General features: G+C 41.5%; 1 protein-coding gene and 1 long non-coding RNA gene across 2 annotated transcripts in view; one reads left to right on the top strand and one right to left on the bottom strand.

Annotated features, from left to right (window-relative positions):
• Positions 1-9,356, top strand: part of trmt11 (tRNA methyltransferase 11 homolog) — an 11,560-nt gene extending 2,204 nt beyond the window's left edge. Inside the window, exons 7-13 of the mRNA XM_007550498.2 lie at positions 155-311; positions 395-475; positions 604-768; positions 1,412-1,484; positions 1,623-1,757; positions 5,173-5,293; positions 9,053-9,356. Coding sequence (XP_007550560.1) covers positions 155-311; positions 395-475; positions 604-768; positions 1,412-1,484; positions 1,623-1,757; positions 5,173-5,293; positions 9,053-9,193 — 873 coding nt within the window. The 3' untranslated portion in view covers positions 9,194-9,356. The remainder of the gene's footprint in view (positions 1-154; positions 312-394; positions 476-603; positions 769-1,411; positions 1,485-1,622; positions 1,758-5,172; positions 5,294-9,052) is intronic.
• Positions 7,889-12,616, bottom strand: LOC103137050 (uncharacterized). Its single transcript, XR_476091.2, has 2 exons — positions 9,937-12,616; positions 7,889-8,819 (listed from the first exon to the last, which is right to left on the bottom strand). It is a non-coding gene; the product is annotated as an uncharacterized LOC103137050 (long non-coding RNA).
• Between the last annotated feature and the right edge of the window lie 8,231 nt (positions 12,617-20,847).

The raw sequence follows: 20,847 nt of genomic DNA, 5'->3' as shown, positions 1-20,847 counted from the left end.
TTTTTTTTTTTTAAAAAAAAAAAAAAAAAAAAAACTCAAGAGGAATGAATACTTTTGGAAGGTGCTGGGGATTAATCTACCCTTTTTTTTTTTTTTTTTTGCATTGAACTACAATAAGTGTTAATGTGATTTCATTTCCACACCTGCGCCTCAGATAGCAGACGGTCAGCGGGAACTGATTCGCTCCTACAGTGTGAAGAACAGACATTTCATCGGGAACACCAGCATGGACGCTGGCCTGTCGTTCATCATGGCCAACCACGCAAAGGCCAAAGACAACGACCTTGTTTTTGACCCATTCGTAGGCACAGGTAAGATCCTCTCTGAAGCATGCAGCTTTGGACAGAGACTGGGTCAGGAAATGCCCTTCACAGCCTCCTTCATTCGGTCGCAGGGAGCCTTTTGGTTGCGTGTTCTCATTTTGGAGCGTACGTGTGTGGAACAGACATCGATTACAACACTATTCACGGAAAAGGTACGGCTCTTCCCTCAGCTGCAGTTAGCGCATCTTCTCTGTGTGTTTCTTTTTCATTTATTATTTTATACCTTTTACTGCTGTTGAAAATGTCCCGCATCGACAGCGTCTTTTGTCTCACACTCCAGGCCGGTCCAGTCGTAAAAACCAGAAGTGGCGAGGTCCCGATGAGAACATCCGAGCCAACCTCCGGCAGTACGGAAAAGAGGACATGTACGTGGACGTGATGGTGTCTGACGCGTCCAAGCCGGTGTGGAGGAAGGCAGCTCTGTTTGACGCCATCGTCACTGACCGTAGGTTCTCTGTTCATTCGTTCAAAGGTTGCAGAATTTTAGAAGTCGCTTAGTCCAGGTCAGAAAGAATAAGATTAAACACAACAAGTAGGAGGAAACGTTTGATATCGCTGCTTATAACTTGTTTACTTGGCATTGCCTTTAATTCTTTTTGTTTCAGCTTTTAACAAAACAAATACTTCTGTATTTTTACTTATTTATTTATTAATTTTTTTGAGAGGCTTGGCCTATACCACAACATTTCTGCTGTAACTATATTGTGTCTGAATCCTTTTAATATGCAAGCAGCCATTTAAACACCTTGGAAATTTTTTTTTTCTAATTTGACGATAAACACTCGAAAAAAAAGGATTAAAGTGGAAAATTCTTCAGACTCACAGTTAAGCACGTCGGACCATGTGTGATGCTGCGGGCCTGATGTTTTTGCAGTGGTATGTTGAGCGTTTCAATTAAAAACAAAAATCTCGCAACTTCCTACCGGAATCTGCGAATCGGTCGTGTTCTTCTTTTCTAACAGGAAGATATTGAGCTGTTTTAGAAGATCTTTCTTGATCTTCTAAAAATATATATATTTATTAATTTATGTAACTTTTTGCTTTCTTGTTGCTTACTATGTTCCTTTTCATATGTTTTTTTTTTCCAGCTCCATACGGGATTAGAGAGTCAACCAGAAGGACTGGCTCCCATAAGGACATTATTAAATCCCCTGATGGGCTGTAAGTTGCACTAAAATGCTATTATACAAGAAATAAATTGACTTTAACTTATTAGTTTTATGTACAAATAAATACATTTCTTTTTAAAGTTTTCTGCATCAAGACTTGAACCCTCGTTCTCGCGAATCTCTTCCACAGATACTCGGAGTCCCACGTACCTGTCTCACAGCCGTACCACCTGAGTGACATCTTTACGGATCTGTTGAGCTTCGCTGCCCACCATCTTGTCTTGGGTGGGAGGCTTGTCTATTGGCTGCCTGTACACAGGCCAGAGTGAGTAACACACACGATCTCATCCGCTAATAACGACGCACAGCCAGTTCAGCTCCCAGGACGTCCACAGCTCCAACTCTTCGGTCAAGAGAGATTGTACTGCTTGTTATGTGAAAGTCAGTGGTTAACAGATGGAAGTAGAGCGTCCATGAAAATGCAACCACGTAAAAGCAAAATCTGTTAAGCCGTCTTTATTCATAGAACATCATTTATACACAATGAGGGCAACAGAAACCTTTACAAAAAAAATAAAAAATAAAAATAAGCACAGCAGGCATTGAAAAATTCAAACAACAAAAACTTATGAGCTAATCCTGACCGGGGGGAAACGACTTATCAACTTTTTCAAGTGATAATATGAAGGAACTATTAGTAGATGAAGACAAGTTTATAACATGTAGCATTATCAAACAGAAAGAGAAACAGGTCACATTTAGCTTATTAGATAAAAGTGTGACAGATTTTTTTTTTTTTACGATCAAATCATCTTTGCACTTTAAACTATTTTGAGTATTTCTTCTTTAAGCCAACTTGAATTAATATTTGAGCTTTACAAGCTCGTAAAAATGAAAATGTATCTCAAATGTTGTTTTGAAAAACAATAAAACTTGTTACCAGTAGGGGGCAGCCTCGTATCATAAACCCGGACTGCTTGATTCTCGCTCGCTTTGCGCACAAAGTTTACACGAGCTCTTCACTTTGCCCGTTATGATAAAGTAGATGTCACACAAGCACTAAAAATAAAGCCGTGTATCACAAAGGACTTTCCGTAGGCCTTCTCTGTAGTTTTCCCATCATGCCCTTCAGTGGAGTCACGATCACTCTCCAGTCACACGTGTAAATAAATGACAGTGTCTGCGCAAAAATAATGTACAGGTGTGTCGAGGTGTTTCCAGCAGTACAGCTGGGCCTCGGCAAACCACAACTGACACCGCCGAGCCACTTTATAGGCTGTCTGAGCAAGATGGCTCCTCTGAAACAAAGTCCATCATTGTTAGAAGCGCCGTGCGACGCAGCAAAGGGAAGGAGTGCAGGTGTTCAGCTGTAAAGGTGCGAACCGCAACAGGCTGCAGCATCAACGGCCCTTCTGGGCAGGAAAAGCCCAAAGGGCCTGCAGTTTTTTTTTTTTTTTTTTTGAGCGCTGATTATAAGGTTTCGGAGGAGATGAGATAATCGCGCGTCGTGCAGCTTCGGAAGAGGCAGGGAGAACATTCAGCGTAAAAGGTAATAGCAGTTTGCTTAACTGCATGGATTTTCATACATGCGTGAGCGTGTGTGGTCTTGCACTTGAGCTAATGTTTGTGCCATCATGTTCACACGTCATCCCATCAGTCCTCGGCAACCGGGCCTGTGCCAAAATAAACACGCGAGGCCGAGTAGGCAGGACAGATATATGAATTATCTGTCTCTACGGTCTGCAGGCTGACCTTTGTGTTTTGAGAATGTTTGTGTCTGCGTGCGCACGCGCGTGTGTGTGCGTGCGTGTGTGTGTGTGTGTATGTGTGTAAGGCCAGACGTAGCCTGTCTCCTGGGCCCTATCTGGAGGCTCTACGGGGAACCCTATCAGGTTTCAATCGCCCCCTCCAACCAACATATGCAAGCATGAATCTGTGGCCATGATAGAACCACGTCTGGCCGCTTCATGACAATAAAGAGCTGTAAGTGTGTATGTGTGTGTGTGTGTGTGATGACAGGTGACATGAAGTCCTTTCACCAAGACAGCGTCTAGACTTTGTTGAACTGCTTCGACTTTCCTCCATTTTTGCCCCTGAAAAATAATAAATGAAGTAGAGAAAAGGATAAAGATGGATGATGTTGCATCCGTCATCTCTGCCATAAAGTTACCCAGCTGCAACATAAATACGCAAAGCCAAGATGTAAATGGTGCATTGTTAGGAAAAAAAACTTGTGTAAAGAATGATGTTTGAGGATTTTTTTTTTTCTATTTTGATTAACCGGTTCTTGGTCCTGGAAGTCACGCATAGCAAATCCTTTAACAAACATTTAGTGAAATTGTGAAACAGATCAAGGACTTAAGTCGCCTTCACACTGGATGAACACCGCCACACAGTCTCCAGGACTTCGAAAGGCTGTTCAGACGTGGCTAGAAAACAACAACTCTGTAAAGCCTAATGCCAGTTTAAAGATAATCATGGCCATGCTGCACTCTTAGTACTTAGTAAGGAACTTTTTCTTCTGCTCCTCCCAGCCGTCCTGCCGTAGCGCTACTGAAATGGGCTTCAGGTCTGCATCGAGTTGTTTCCTTATTCCAAAATTGCTCCAATCTCAAAAAGCGCTGGGGGTTTCTGCTCCTTCATCAGCAGTTTCAGCCTCGCTGTAGGGGAGGAAACACCATCTGGACTTTAATAAGTTAATGAGAAGATGCAGGTGAAGGGGGTTTTCCAAACAGAGTGCATCCAGCGTGCCCTCCTGCACAGTGATTCGAACATAGTGCAACGCTCTCATTGCCTATAATTACAAATAATAATATTGAACCATATCATAATATTGAACCACCAAGAACTCACCACAAACTTTTGTTTGTGCTCAAAGCTGTAAAGGAGCAAAAGATTGTTTTGATGATATTTATTGGCATGTCTCAGTGCAGTGTGAAGGAGCATTTTAATGCATGAGGAAACAAAAGTTAACAACCAAACTTTAAATAGGCAATCATTCTTACGCTCCTTTGGTTAACTCAGGATGCTAATAAATGAGTTTGACTGGAGAAGAACCTCTGAGAGCAGAACTGTTTTTAACGACTTTGTTATTTACACAAACCCAGAAGTCTGATTGGGGGGGGTGAAAAAAAAGTAGGTCGGACTCCTCTCTCCGCATTGACTCTTTCTGATAGGCAGCGCAGGATTATCCTTTGGCTGCATCACCAGCCGTTCCCATAGCAACCAAACATCCCCATCAGTGGCGAGTCCCACGTGCGGCCAAGGAAACGGGGCGAAACGGTGACGTCGAAATCTGGCTTATGAGTTGTCGGGACTGTCGCTACGCCGGTGGCGGTGTGGAGAAAGTGCTACTTGACACAAACGCGCAAACGCATACATCATGCTCGGTTAATAGGCCTTAGCGTGGACTGGCCCGGTGATGATGGAGCGAGCAGTCAACCTGTCAGCTCAGATTCACTTTTTCCACCTTCTTCTTTGCACCCAACAAAACCTTCACAAGCTTACAAGCTGTGATCTCACTGCACTGCCGGAGCAGATGGTGTTTATTAGAGAAAGAGAGCAACACAGAGAAAATAAGGCCTTTGCTGTAAATCTTTCCTTAGTCCAGTAACTCAAATGTTTCCAGTCATTCAGTTTTTCTTTTCATAACTTAAATGTACTCTGAATCAGTCCACTCCTTGTGTCTCTGCTCGGAGGACGATCACCTTGCTGAATGTGTCCTGTTGTCCGTTTCCCAGGTACTGCGAGGAGATGGTTCCTCTTCATCCTTGCCTTCTCCTCATCAGTAACTGCGAGCAGACGCTCTCCAGCCACACGTCACGGCGACTAATCACCATGGAAAAAATTAAGGAGCCAGAGGTAAGTGCTGGCGGAAAATGTCAGCCCGAAAGCTGGAAATCCAAAGTGTTTATGGGAATTAAAATTCCGATGTTTTTCTAGTTGGAATACGAGGAGTTGCTGGTCCGATGCTTTTTGTAAATCTTTTTGTTGGATAAAGCAAAAAAAAAAAAAAAAAGAAGGAACGGATGAATAAGACCCAGTGTGTTCCAGCACAGTCAAACCGCGGCGGGTCGATTTGCCCTCGCTCATGTTGTTAAATATTTCTATGGCTTCTGCTCGTGCGCATAATTCAGTTTGATACGCCAGTATAATTTGAAATACTTATTTAGATTTCTATCCCTGGTTTGGGTCAGTTGAATCTCACAGAATGAGACAAACGACGAGACCTGTAATGCTGAAATGACTCCAAATGACCTCCATCTGGTAAATATCATTTACGGGAGTCATAAAACTACCTTACATTTTAATTCAACAAACCTGGTGCAGAATATAGAAAAGGATGTTAAATTGTTTGTGATCTCAAAACAACTTTTTATTTTTAGGTCCTTTCTGCAAAGATTACGGGCTGTCACCTCTGATTCACAGTTGTCAAATGGAGAAGGGCTGATATGACGAGCCCCAGTCAAGTCAAATGATTAATTAATAAGATAGAAATAATGGTAACACTTTATTTAACAGGGTGTGACTGACATGACATGAATAGGAAAGAGTCTTTATGAATGTTTACGACTGTTGTCATAAAGTGTCAGTTGGTAGATAATGACACTTTTAATGCAAAGTTGACTCTTTTAACGGACTTTTAATCCAACTTTGCATTAAAAGTGTCATTGTTTACCAAATGACACTTCATGACAACAGTCGTAAACATTCATGAAAACGCCCTCAGCTTCATGGCGGTTGATATGTCAGGTAAAGTGTCACTGAGATAATCAAGTAAATCCGTTCCTTTGCTGTACCTGCTTGGTTCTAACTTTGCTTTTTTTTTCCTGTTCTGGAAGTGCAGCCGTGTTATAACTATGTCTTTGCTTTACAGATGATCATATTATTACTTATTAGCATCGTGTGAGCAGCAGAAATGTTTGATGTTTTTGTGTGTGTATGTATATAGGTGTGTGTGCTCGATCAGAAACATGTATGCAAAGTGAAAACACGTGTGTGCCACCCCCTCCGTTCCTTAATGCAGTCATTGTATTTTACAGAAGTGCTCCGTTTGTGTAACCGTGTGAGCATGTTCCGAACGAGCGTATGCAGGACGCGTGTTTGTTTTCACATGACATCCCGCTGGAAGTGACGGTGTCTGTATTTCTGTCTGCAGCAAATCCTCGCCATCTGGCTGTGATTGGCTCATTTCTTTTATACTGGAACCCTAAATGGCTTAATCACACGTCGTATGGAAAACAATCCGTCTTTGGATCTGACATCCAGTCCACTTCAAAACCCACAAAATTGCTCCCATGAACGGCGCTGTATAACATGCGCACACAAACACAGAGTTGTGTGATGTTATCTGAGCGGTATCTGTCTCAGGTTGCGTTTTTCTTTTCTTTCCAAATGGCTTTCAGAGTGCTCCTATCTGCACGCTTTAATCAGGCTTCCCAGCTTGATGTTTCCCAAGCAAATGTTTGCTTCACTTTGACGTGTGTGCGTGCGTGTGTGTTCACGCTCTTTCTGTGTTTCTGTGGTAAATGACATGGCCTTATTCCTTTCAACATTTGATTTCTAGTCGGAAAAAGATTCGTTTGATTTAGAAATGTCAGTTTCCAGCCCGCTCTCCGTAAATGAATTTAAATATCCGCCAATACTGACATTTTCCATCCAGTAGCTGAAACGGGCTTCTTCTGCTAAGCTTGTAGCTTTTTTCAGTAGTAGCATATTGATTTAAAAAAAAAAAAAAAAAGTCTGAATTTGCTTCGTCCAGTGACAAAAACACTCAACTGTGATTTACATTTTCAGCTGCTGGTTTTCTGCAAATTCAGAAATGAACTGTTACCCATTATTTCAGCTCAGTTTAATAAAAAAAACAACAACCAAATACTACCAAATTTAAGAGCGGAAGTGACATCACGCTCCTCGAGAGATTGAGAGAAGTAACGCTGAAAAGCTTGGTAAAATAGGGTTTTATTCTTTGGAGAAATAAAGTAAAATATACCTTACACTAAAATTATTTCTAAATTGTCAGCCATCTCCAGGAGGGTACGATGTTTGAAAACCATGTGATGGCATTATTGTTGGTTTAAAATTACAGTGATGACATAAGTTTTGATAAAAACAACATTTTCCTTACTTTTTGCATTTTGTGCATCGTAATCGGTGTCTGCAGAAGCGAGACTCCATCCAAATGCCTGAATATGTTTATGGATCTGCAGAATGTAAACTCGAGCAATTATTTCTTTTCAAACTGTTCTTGGTAATTTTATAAATGTGCGCACTGTTTTTGGGATGGCAATGCTGTTCTTTCCCACAAGACAAGATGGCGTCATCGTTACTTTCGCCATCTTTTGCATTGAATCCAAGCTTTTCTTCTGTGACTTGTCTAAATCTATAGCAACAGTCGTTTTTTTTCTTTCTTTACAAAAAAACAAGTGTTTTTTTTTTTGTTTGTTTGTTTTTGTCTTTGGAAAGGGTCTCATAATTCCTGCTGATTTCTAGTTTTACTCACCATGAAACAGGAAGCTTTGCTCCACGTCATTTCATTTTACTGGCTGTACTTGATAATGCTGCCGCAGCCATAATGCTGCTGCTCTTTTACACACTGAGTGTGACTGCAGGATGCCGTGAATCACCAGCAATAGGAAACCACCGGTGAACGCTGAATGAACTAAATTAATTTGGACTAACAATTACCATCTCTTCTTGCTGATGCCATTTCCTTTCCAAACTACCTGACTCATCTTTAGCATTTCTGCTTCCTTTAGAGTCAGGTCTGAGTCTGCTTATGCGTTGAAGACGGTGATATTATCGAGATTGTTACGATAACACCTTTTCGAGATATTGTCCTGCCATTGAATTTTATTGTTTGCACTTTTAAGAAAATGCAAACAATAACACAATAGTGAATATTAAACACAACAAGGTTGTGACTGTGGTCTTTATCATACAGTTGTTGTTTTGTTTTTTTTTACCATTAATAATGTTAGGGAGGCAAATTATGTTTTTTTTTTTTTTGGCCTTTAGGAACAAAGAATGTTATTAATTGGTGAGAAGATGTGCAACAGCAAAACCGCTTTATTTTTATTTCCTCCCCGCCCCCCCTAACATTAAAGGAGGTAAACTCTCTCTGTGGACTGCCAAAATAACACTGCACACTGTAAATTGAGCATAATATGGGCTCTTTAATTTGGGTTCATGGTGAGGTTGTTTCCTCTGAATGATCATGGAAAATGTTTCCAGGTTGCTTGGCAGCGTCTGCGAGCAAACGAGAGGAGGTACAAACATATTACAGCACTTCCAGCTCAACTCACCTCATTATTCCTCTTCCCAGCATCCCTCTTCCTCCCCCGATGGCTCCGCAGATCAGCAGCTAGCTTCCAGCCAACACAAACGTCTTTATAAGGAGGAAACAGTTGATATAATTTAGTCATGCATTTAGAATGTAAACACGGGAAACTACACATTGTTTCTCTTTTTTTTTTCTTAAGAGGAAAAACAAAATTACCACCTGTTATACACCTCTTTGTCCTTTTTCATACAGATTTGTGAAATAGTTGCTTGAACTTAGGCTTGACGGTTACATGTTAAGCACAATAATAGCCCAGATATTGTTGTTTTGTTCTACAGGAACTGGACAGCCTGGCTCATCTCTCAGACCCCCGCTTCATCCCCTACCAGGGACACAACGCCTTCAGAGAGAAGTATTTCAGCGGACTAAACAAAAGGTCTGCCAAGGACGACACAAAATCAGACGTCAGTGGAAAGTGAAGACACAAAGGCCCTAAAATAGCAAGGAATCTTTTTTGAGTTTAAAAAAAAAAAAAAAAACATTTTTAATTTTGGTTATCTTTGATCTTAATAATGTTGCTATTATTTGTACTACTTTGCTAATAAAAGGACAAAAAAAATGTCAATAAAGTGACAAAAAAAATCTTTTTTTTAATATAATGACTAGCTTATAATTATAAAATCTTAGAATTGAATTCTAAGATCTTGCAAATGATCTAACATAAATAAATATAGTATCTCTTATCTGTTTGTTAGAGATGTACAGAGAAATCAGAAACTCAGAAACCTGATCTTTTTTTTTGATGTGTACACTAATCATATCGCGGCGCTCCCAGGATGTGGTAAGAACAACACTCAGTCTGGATGCTGCTAGTTAGGTGATTAAGAAGTTGGACGAAGTACCGAGATATAATAAGTTAATCGAAAGGAAACAAACGTTTTCTATGTCATGTCATTCAGGCTGTGTGGGAACGAGAGAGAGCAGGACTTTAAACAAACAACAGGAAGACTGAACTAAAAGTTGCTGTTTCTTAGTCTTGTCTTTTTGAGATTTCAACCTTTCAAGCCATTAAACAGGCTGGGTCTGGAAATGTTGGCAGCTTTTTGGAAATCTCACAGTTAAGTCTTTGTGCTCTCGAGTTGGTTCCGCCAGGGATCGCTTTTTAAGTAAAGCAAGCCGCGCTAATACTAATGCTAAGCTATTAGTGAGAACTTGCCCATACATTTGGTGAGCAGCTCCTGTTGTTTTCCTGCCACGGTTCATACGCTGCCCAACGCCCTGTTCCTGTCGGCACGGCGACTGGGCACGCCTTCGACAACATTACCCCGTCTGTCTGTTTATCGGGTGGGTCTCTGCGTTTCCGCTGCGCTTCCTTCTTCTCCCGACTTCATGGGGAGAGTTCAAAGCGCCATCACATGATACTCAGCTCCCCGTCATTTGTGGTGAACACTGCTTATAGTTCCCACAGCGGCCTTTTGTTATCCGTCATCATCATCATCATTATCATCATCATCATCATCATGTAAAATCAAATGTTACATTAAAAAAAGCCTCCTCTTATGCTCTTCTTATCGGTCGTGTCGTTGTAGATTTCATGTTGCAGAAAGTCGTCCTGTCACTGTGGCTGAGCGGCGCTGCGTTTGTGCTGCCGCCACATTAGTGATAAAACGAGTCCTTGAGAGCGCTCGGTCTCCAATGATGCAGACGATAATTAGGGCGAGGGGATGTGTGGAGGGAGGCGGGGGCGGGGTCCTCTCCACACACCACGTAATGCTGTCCAGACGTTGAGGAAATTCTGTTTGTGAATGTGTTTATGCTCACGTAAGATCTGGTTTTGTTTTACGCTGGACACTCGCTGCAGTAGAGCAGTTTCTTGATGTCTTTCAGTGACAATCCAGAAGCTTGAAGCCAGAATTGTTCACAATAGTCACACACCGTAACCATTTGTTTGGCTGATAATTACCAATGTCGGCTTTAATTATTTTCTTTTTCTATTTATATAGTGTTCATAGTGGGCAAACATTCTGCTGTAGAAGTGACAATAGTTGGACATTAAGCTCATTAAATATGTTTTAGAATAAAATATGAACTTTTTAAGTTTTCTTAAGTTTCATTGGGTTTTTAACCCAATGGACCCTTTAGAAATCTACGAAAAGTTACAGTAAGACAATTATTTAAAACATTTTTATTTACAGTCTTCATTAACAATTTGACAAGACTAAAATAGAAAGCAGTGATTTATTTCAAAGAATATTTTATATTTACTTCCAAACTGTGAATTTAAGGGAAATCAACTGGCAGTGGCATTGTGTATGCAGGACTCAGCTGCCTGCGTTTGCTTTGGCTAGTTACTTTTTTTGGAACAAAAGTCCCCAGAAGAGTCTGAATTATTACGTTCTTTGTCTCACTAGGCATTTTGGGTTTAACCCACCTGCCCAGTGAGAATTCAACAGGTGGTGGAAATGCTCTCCTGAATGTGGCGGACCATAAACTAGCCGAACCTCACTGACCGTTCCGCTCAGTGGAATCGAGGCATTAAAGTCCTTTTCAAAACCAGTTTTTATGTGTTTGAGATCATTGTTTCAAACGTCTTGTTTCAAGGTTCACATAAACATGAGCTGAATCGGTACCAACCAAAAAAGACGTCCTTTCTCTGAAATTGACACCTTCATGCATGGGTGGATTTATCTTTTACAGAAATGCTTATATTACAGAACGATAAGAGGAATGTTTCCATGACTTCAGATGAGACATTCAAAGCTTGGGATCAAAGTATGACCTGGTAAACATGGTAACAGTAGCTCAATGCTCTTTGCTTGTTTCTCGCCCATTTGTACTGTTCATAGCAGTAAGTGGTTTGAGTAAATAAAAGATAGATGCCACCTTCAAATTCTTTACAACTTCACCTCAAATGAACAGCTAAACGGCTGAAGCTTTGGCACAAAGAGCAAAGTGATCCAAACACATGTCAGAACTGGTTTGGAATGGATAAAATATTGAGGTCCTCAACCCTATGGATGATTTGTGGACTTCACTTAAAAGCCAGGAAACCACTAGTTTCAATTAGCTCCACCGTTTCTAACAGGAGTGGTCAGATATCCAGCCGTACTTCTGCTCGGACTTTGTTTACGGCCACAAAAATCCACTGGTTTCTGTGGAACCTTCTTTGGTGCTATTAGTCAGAGTTTATGTGTACCATCTACTTGAGCCTGTGTGTATCATTTGGACCTCTTTGGATTAGAGAAAATACACAATAAATTCAAATCTGTACACCCATTGGTTGTTTTTAAAAATCAGTGAGGATGTTTGTCTTAGAACCATTCCGCCATGTAAAATGGGTGGAATAAATCATAGTGGTTTGGAGAAAATCCACAATAAAGCCAAACTTATGCGTTGCTCTTAAGCATCACCGGAGTTGTGTATGGTATTGCTTTTTAGAACAAAATGAGGAAAAAAAAAAGAGTGGGACCTCAAAAGCTTAAAATTAATAGAGCATCGATGTTAGTGATGAGTTTGTGTGAACGTCTTACGGGAACTGGGTTCAGTTCTCGTTTTCTAAGCAGCCCTGCATTACTCTGCACCATCCCACCTCCAGGTTTCTCCTTCACCTCTGATCTCTCCTCCTTTTCTCAAAGGGGAACTCCCCATAGGAGGAGACGGCCACTGTTATGGAACGATGATTTCTGATTAAACTCCCCTCGGTCTGACAGTCACCCTTAATGTGCTGAGTCGGCTGGTGCACCATAAAGTGAATATAAAATGTTTATATTACGAGAACTTTTTGCACTGAAGAGAAATTGAGGCCAAAATATATCATTTTATGATTTTTACCACCTTTATTGCGATGTAAATTCTATATATTCAGAAAACAAAACAGGAAAACACCGTAATCAGATTAAAGTTTGGACTTTGACTGGGACGTTATGACACATAGATATGTGTAAGCTGTTCCGCCGCAGGTCTGGCCGTACGCTAAGTGTCATTGTGTCAACATCTGCTGATGTTTCAAGTCTTTTGCAGCTTCTAACAAGTTTCCTTTCAGATTCTTCCATACATGTAGCCCCAGGTTGCTTTCATAGGATTAAACTTTAATTTTCCTTCATTGGAAATTCAGGTTTGGCAGCGATTCTTTCCCAACTGTGTGTCAAGTCAAGTCAAGTTTATTCGTATAGCACATTTCAGCAACAAGCCAGTTCAAAGTGCTTCACATTATCAAAACAAGCAGCAACCATTACATTTTACCATGAAAATGATCAAACAAAAACACAACGGGTCTGTTGATTAATGTTCCACTCAAAGGCCACTCAAAACACAGCAGTGCATCTATCACAGTGTTCTTATTAGATCTAATGGGAGTCATGCTGAACACATCTGTTTGCCAATGATCCACAGCGCTTGATGAGTCACCTTTTGACCGGTAACATTAGCCAAGGCTTTGCGTGTAATCTGACAGAAGTGTGTGCTGTGCCTGTTAGGAAGGGGAGCATTGATGTGCTTCGGGAGGCCGAGGTGATAAGTGTGCGAGGGTGAGAGGGAAAAACTTCAGAGAGCACAGCTGGCAGTCAGAGCTCTGCAGTCCTTGGAAATACACAGGAGCACATGTTACACAGGTGCTGTGCACCTGCCTGCAGCCGGGGGAGCTTTGGACACCTGCTTGTCCTCCACCCATTCACGCCTCGCCTCCTCCACCTTTAGGTCAACTCTGTGCCCCCCATCGACACGGGCAAACCCCTGCTTAGCCTCTGCTGCCGATGATCAACGTAAGATGAGAACTGTTATCTCATAGTCTGGGAGGAGAGGTGAGGAGGAGGAAGAGCCATTATAGCGCTACAAATCATCACAGGTCTCTTCGCATGCAGCTGTGTGAAACTCAAACCAGGAACAAAGACAGGCGGAGAATCTGCTGTTTAAATCTTTGTGTTTTTTTTTGTTTTTTTTTAGTTGTGTGCATCTTTTCTGTCGAACCGTTGCGTTTAAGGCCACTAGATGACACCCTTGAGCAAAGAAAGCAATTAAGCAACAGCCAAAGAAGGTAGTGCGAGCATCGAGCGCCATTCCGGCGAACAAATGGTTTTGCCGTACAATCAGTGCTGCGCGGCCCATAAATAAACAGTTCAGTGGCTAAGCTTTTGAAGTGATATAGCTGTGGTTGAGAAAGTGCAGAGCAGTTTGGAACACACAACATCCTCTTTAGGATGCTCGCCTGGAAGTGGTGAGGGTTGTTGGCCCAGGAAGTAAAGGGGGGTGACTGAACGCCTTGTCGCCCAACTTCCTCATCTTTCCGGCACCTATCCACAGCCCTCTCTCTGCGACCACATTCGGTCGTTTAATCACCGTTGCCCATGCCTCACGGCGTCTACAGTGCAACTGTGCACGCTTTGCTTTAAATAAACCGAGAAAAGAAATCCACTTTGTGGTTTTCACATCTCGTTGTTCGCTCTAGCGTGTGACCCCAAGGCGTCACACATGCGCCGATGTTTCTGTACAGTGGAGCTTTTGATTGCGTGTGTTCACGGGGTCATCATACTTAGTCCAACAGGAAAGGCTGTTTCGCAGGCAGGAAGCAAAACACCAAAGATAAACCGTATTTGGATGGGCGCATATGTGTATCGTTTGGTGTTTACGCTGTTGGTGTGTATGAATGGGCTCTTGCGGTCGTCAGTGCTGTTCTTCATTAGAGTCACGAAGCCATTCAATGTCTTCCTCTCGCCCTTATTTTAATGATTCTTAACTGCCAAGCGGGTACACACACTCACACACTGCCAAGATGGCAAAACCCGGTGGTGGCTGTGACACATTTCCTCTTCTGTTCTTGTTAGGGCCATAAAGCGCTAATGTTTCTCTGCAACCCTATTACAAGCCACCTGTGAGGATGTATTATAGGAGCGTTTTTTCGTCCAGTTCTGTGTTTTCCATGGATACCTCCAGGACACCAGGACCCAGTCTCAGAAACACAGTGTTCTCGAAGTGGGGGGAAAACAACCTGGACACGAAGGCGAACCTGCCGCAGAGCAGACGCAGACACACACCCTCACACCGCGCTAATGAGGAATACTGCAAAGTGAGAGGAAAGCTGAGCTGCCAAAGGAAATATCCGCAAATATTGGAGGAAAACCGTGGAGAGGGAGAAATATTAAAACTGTCTGCTCCGCATGATATATGTTCAGGGATTTTGAGATGGAATTTCTTCAACAACAGTAGTTGCTGATTTAAACCTATTGGGATTGGCAATACTAGTCAGCTCCTTTTTTATCTATTAAACGTTAACCCCCGCTTCACATGGTTTCTGCATCCTCCAGATCAACCAGATTTTCCATGAGAAATTGCCTCTTTTCAGGATGAGATGCCATTGTCTCTGAGTGAGAAAAGCTGCTGTCTATGCGGGGTTTGAATTTCAGTTATGCACCTCAGTGCTTCTTTGGGAGGATTCGATTGAGACGCGTTCTTTATGTGTGAGCGGTTTGAGCGTTTTGTGTGCCTGTTTGCATCCCAGGCTGCACATATTACTTTTAGTGATCACAAACCCTCAGCTCTCATGGCTGTTTAGCTGAGTGGAATGTGTTATCCATGGGGGTGTGCTTTAGCAAGGGCCACAGTGCACGCATGGGGCTCTAATGTTTTTCTCCCCTGGGACATGCAGAGACTATTGCACCCCTATTGCCGCTCATTTGATCTGTGAGGTGACTTCTAGCTGCTAACATACGCACACCTGTCCTTTCTGCACAGGTGAAGCCACTTAAAATTGGCTGAGCTACACCGCATGCCGGCCTGTCAGGCTGCGTTTCCACTTGAGTCAGCTAATCTTCGGAAAAGATGTGGAAAGTTGGAAAATTATTCGAACACTGCAGAGTTTGGAAGAGTCGTGTTTTGACAGTGATGGAGAACACCTTAGTGATTATGTAACTTTAAGCTTTAAGCTGATTTATTGTCATCTTCAACAACTTAAGAAGTAGGAATTTCCGACGCCTGTAAAAACATTGTTTGCAGCAACTCTGGCAAAAATCATTTCAAGTTTGACTTTCCATAAGCAAACACCGCTTTTGATTTGTTCTGTTTAGAGTTGCAGTTTAATTTCCATTTTGCCTCAATAAAGATTTTTTTTATTTTGAATGTTTAAATTTTAATGTAACATTGATTTTAGACGATTTTAGAAACATGTGTGCCCTGTAAAACACATGTTTCCACAACACCTTCCCATTGATGCAGGGGCGGCCATATTGAAACGCGAAGTCCTCCTTACTAACTAGACTAACTAGAGTTGCTCCCAGTTTTTGAGCCGTACTCACTGCATCCATTCATAACCACTTTGAAGAATACACTTAGTGTATTACCCAATCATAAATATAAAAACAAAATACTTATATATATTCTATTTCTGCCCTGAATAAGTTTGCTATTGCTTTCATGCATTCTCACTCCTGGAACTTGAGAAGCACAAATGGCCACGGTGAACGATAATGATTTTTTAAAACGATTTTAATTTTATTTTTTTAAAGTCAGTAGCTGTGTTTTGCTTGACCACAAGTCAACACAAACGCTTTCAGTCAGAGTTGTGGGTAACTGTGGTCATTCTTAAACAAAAACTAACCAACACCGGTACACCTAAATCTGGCATTCATAACTGGAAAAAACATTGGCTGCCAGGGAATGGAAAGTTCTGACACTTGACTTCACCAAGCACAAAACAAACACCAGAAACTTTGCAAGGACTACCCATAAAACATGTGCACCTCTAAATGAGCGTAATGTTACACTTTATATTTGCAGCATGTATTTTATATTGCGGCAGACGAAAAGGCTAAACGGTTCTGCCAATGACTGCCAGATGCGCCGACTAAATTAATTACATGCAAAACGAACCTTTTCTCCGAATAATATTTTGAATGCTAATTCTCCAATCAGCCATCTTTACTGAGAAATCAGAGGGCCAACATACAAAGGAGCCTGAAAGAAAGTTTATTTAATTTTCTTCTCTGCTCTGCTGCACAGCCACAGCTTCTTCGCCAGAACCTGACAGTGTGGAACTCAAATCAAATAAACCTTGCAGATTTGAGTTAGTGCTTCTTCTTGTTTTTACAGCTTTTTGGCCTGGCGCTGGCCAGGACCAACACTGACTTTCATCCACACAGCAAGAAGAGCGACCCAGGGTTGCTACAACTCAGTTTTATAATTCTGCTCAGCGAGAAAGACGATAATGCTACGAAATCTCTCCAAGTTGTCTTATTAGAAGAGTGATTTAATCCATTCTTTTATCTGTTCATATTTCTCATGTCGACCTGCAGTGCTTTCAGACATGAGGTGGTGTGCAAAAAAAATAAATTACAGCTTTTCTCTCTTTTTTTTTCTCTCTTTTTTTCCCCACACACATATTTCAGATTACAAAAAGACAGCTGACATCAATAAAAAGTCCACTTTTTAGCAAGGATTTTATCGACTTAAAAAGAAAATACTATCTACACCAACTTAGTCCAATGTGTAAATGTAATGTAATGATTAACCAAATTTCTTGAGTTCAGTTTCATCAGCCAGATCCGAGCTGGGCTGTCTAACATGAGGTAGACTAAAACCGACACATCATGCGCGATCCAGAGAAATTCAGGAACAAATGAGAAACAAAGTTGCCGACATCGATAATCAACGTGCAACCTGGAAACTTTCTTTCCAGACTGATAGGAAATATTAATCCTTTCGATCTGGATAAGATTGAAATTTCTTTTCGAAAGTTTTGTGGGTCCAGTGAAAACATCAGCAGCGAACAGAGTGGTGCATCTACCAACATTACTCAAGGAGTCCGAGGCTGACTCATCCAGGAGGTCACGAAAACATCCAAGGACAACATCTGTGGCGCTGCAGACCTCGTTTACTTTAGCTAAGGTCAGTGTTCATGATTCACACAATAAGCAACAGACGGGGCCAAAAGTAGCATTGAATATAGAGTTTAAAGCCAATACACCCTGCTGACCAAAAGCAAAGGTCCTGCCTCACATTTGCAAGGGAAAAAAAACCTTGCAGATTAAGGGTGCCACAACAACTTACTAGTTTAGGGGGAAGTTGCACTTTCAGAAAAAGACATATGACTTGTTTTCTCTGAATAAACCACATGATCATTTTGGAAAGTGCCTTTTGTCTAATATTTAGATTCGTTTGATGATCTAAAAGAAATCGAAGCGTGACAAAAAAAAGGATAAACAAGAGCAATCTGTTAAGGGCCAAATACTTCTTTACAGTTCTGTATCGATTTATTTTTTGGCTTTCGTTGAGAGAAGAAGAAAAAAGCATTTGAAACAGTTTCAGGCCATTCTACAGCAGTACGTCTGATTAACTCAACACCGAGCCTAAGATGCCTCAAAAGTGCTTTTTATTATTGTGCAGAGTTGCTGCCTCCCCCAAAACCCTGAGCATTGTGCGGGTGGGATCCTTCAGGTTGCGTCGACATCCAGCATGTGAAGAATGACCCCCACCTTCCAGCACTACCCTGTGCGCTCTGGTGTTTCTGATTCTGTGGTGCAACACATGCAACTTGCTTCTTTTTTTTTTTTTTTTTTTTTTGTCGTGAAAACATTACGAGCCGTGGTGTGTACGGGAAGGTGGTTTAAAGCTGGGTTTATTTGTTTGCTGGCTGTTTAGATATTGCATGATGAAAAGTTTGTTGTTTTTTTTATATTTCAATCTTGCATAGCTTTTGTTGAACATTTTGAGGTTTTATGAATCCAAATAAATAAAATGTGTGTTTGTGTAAGCTTCAGCGTGCGCAAGCAGGAGCTTGTTAGTGTGTGTAGGTGTCTACACGGCCAAGGTACCGGTTAAGCACCTCTGTGTGTGTGTGTGTGTGTGTGTGTGTGTGTGTGTGTGCGCGTGTGCGTGTGTGTTTGTGTGATTGGATTGTGCAGTTTGTATCATGGGGGTTTCCAGAAAATCTTTTTTTTTCTTTTTGCTTGCGCATTTTCCTTACAGTTTGTGCCTTGATGAAATGCAAACTCTGCACACTGATACATTTTAACCCCCCACCTATCAGAGTCTTGGTCCTGGAGAGCCTGGAACCAGAACATGGTTCTAGGTCCAGTTCACAAAGGTTAGAAAGAAATGATTCATATTCAAAAATGTTCACTTATGAAAACTAAATTGCTTGCTTCAGTATGAAGCAGTTGATGTTCATCATTCAAATTTTTATTTAATAAATATTTGAAAAAAGTATAGAGATTTACACAGTTGATTGAATTACAAATATGCCATCAATTAACCCTTCAGAAATTAATTTGTCTCACTTAAAAAAATACTGCAACTACTTTGACCGTTTGAATATTATTATTAATAATAATGTTAGAAAAAAATAGTATTAAAATGAAATAATAAACTAACAGCTCACCTGTGCAGAAACACGACCTGCACCGTCTTTGTTTGACTGCCTGACTATGTAACCCTCAGTTGTTCTAAAAACATGAAAAAAAAAGTTACATTTCTTTCCAGTCTTGTTTAACGTTGGGAGTGAGGGAGAGTGGCTTAGACTCAGCCGCTGCTCCGCTGGATTCAGTGATGGATGATGGTGAGTGTTTTACAACTTTAAGCACATTTTAAGTTGTCGGTGGTGAGCAGACTTTGAGCAAACAAAGAGAACGCTGACGCTATTGCACCCTCGATGACGACTGGGACGTTATTTGGTCTTACTGTATTTGGTAAGAGGCAACAATCATGTTTAACACTGCTTTTTTTTTTTTTTCCAAATGTGGGAACAACTTATTTTCTTTTTGTTCAAAATACAGAGAAAGTGACAAGGCTGCTCACATAGTAACACATATTTCTTTTACCATCATCTAATTATGCGTGTCTCCAATTCCCTGCTGAGGAACAACAAAGGTTATTTGTATTTCCATTTCTAACCTTTAAGTGAAATACTTAAGGTTCGTACTGCTAAATGTACTGCAAGCATAATATCCAGGTGCCATCAGAAGTGCATACTGAAGTGTTTGTCTTCAAATGTCATAATATACTGAGCAGATTAACAAGAATATCAGAGCAACAAAAAGTCTCACTTTAACATAAACTATATGTCTGTGTGCGGTGCATTTCTGGTTAAAACATCATCGCCCATTCTTCTGTGAAGTGAGTCACAGTGGGTCGAGTATTCAGGTAGTAAGAGTGGTGATGCTTCGTATTATTACTACACCTACCAGTGCTGCTACTGCTGTGTTTCTGAGGTCAACCTTAGTGTGTCCCATCAGTGGACCGTGTCCAAAAAGCCACCCAGAAAGCTTCCTGATCAGACACCCGAGTCGATTTGGCTGACACCTCTTAATGGGGAGGGACACCCACGCCCCTAGAGAACAGAGCTCACCTTTTCACTCGCACTGAACGCAGCGACCTGCGAGAGACGGCTGCCTCCAGCCCGCTTCTATCTGGGAACTCTTTTTTTTTTTTTTTTCCCCAGCCGTGATTGAAATCTCATGATCACAAGCAAGAGCTGGAACGAGAACGGACGAGTAAATCGAGAGCTTTTCTGCGCCTACATTACAGTCGATGAGGCTCCGTCCCGTCTGCCGGTCGCTCAATAAATTCCAGTATCACTCGTCAACAAAACACCCCGAGACACTTGAACTCTTCAGCTCGAGCCAGAGACTGACCACCGGCCTGGAGCCGTCCTGCTTTTTCCAATCGAGAGCCGTAGCCTCAGACTTCCAGGAGCTGGGTCTCATCCCGGTCGCATTGCAGTCAGCTCAAAGGTTTGAAGATCCAAGTCCTGTCCAGAAAAAGAAAAGAAGCGAGATTTGAGCAAAGGGCGCCGGATGGGTCCAACGTTTTCTTATCGATCAGTTACTGTAAGCGTGTGACTCGTTTCCACGCCATGACGACACTGGTCGTCACACAACATGTGTGAGATGTTGCAGTGAAACGTTGGGGTAGCGTAACCCTAACCCATTCTTTTATGCAACGTTTCAGAGGTGTTTTTATCAATAAAATATGAAATGTACCAGCGATGTGGTGTGGCTATGAAAAGCCACTCTAATTAATATGTTTACAGCTAAATCTGTTGTTTTTAAGATCTGAAGACGGTAATCTGTGTGTTTTTCTTCTATCTGCTTCAGTTTTTTTTTCTCTTCAAACAACGATTGTTCTGATGCCAGTCGGTCTTTTGAGG

Source organism: Poecilia formosa, unplaced genomic scaffold, assembly GCF_000485575.1.
Source record: "Poecilia formosa unplaced genomic scaffold, Poecilia_formosa-5.1.2 Scaffold0, whole genome shotgun sequence".
Taxonomy (NCBI): domain Eukaryota; kingdom Metazoa; phylum Chordata; class Actinopteri; order Cyprinodontiformes; family Poeciliidae; genus Poecilia; species Poecilia formosa.
Note: the sequence above shows the minus strand (reverse complement) of the source record. Positions and strands in the feature narration are given on the sequence as shown.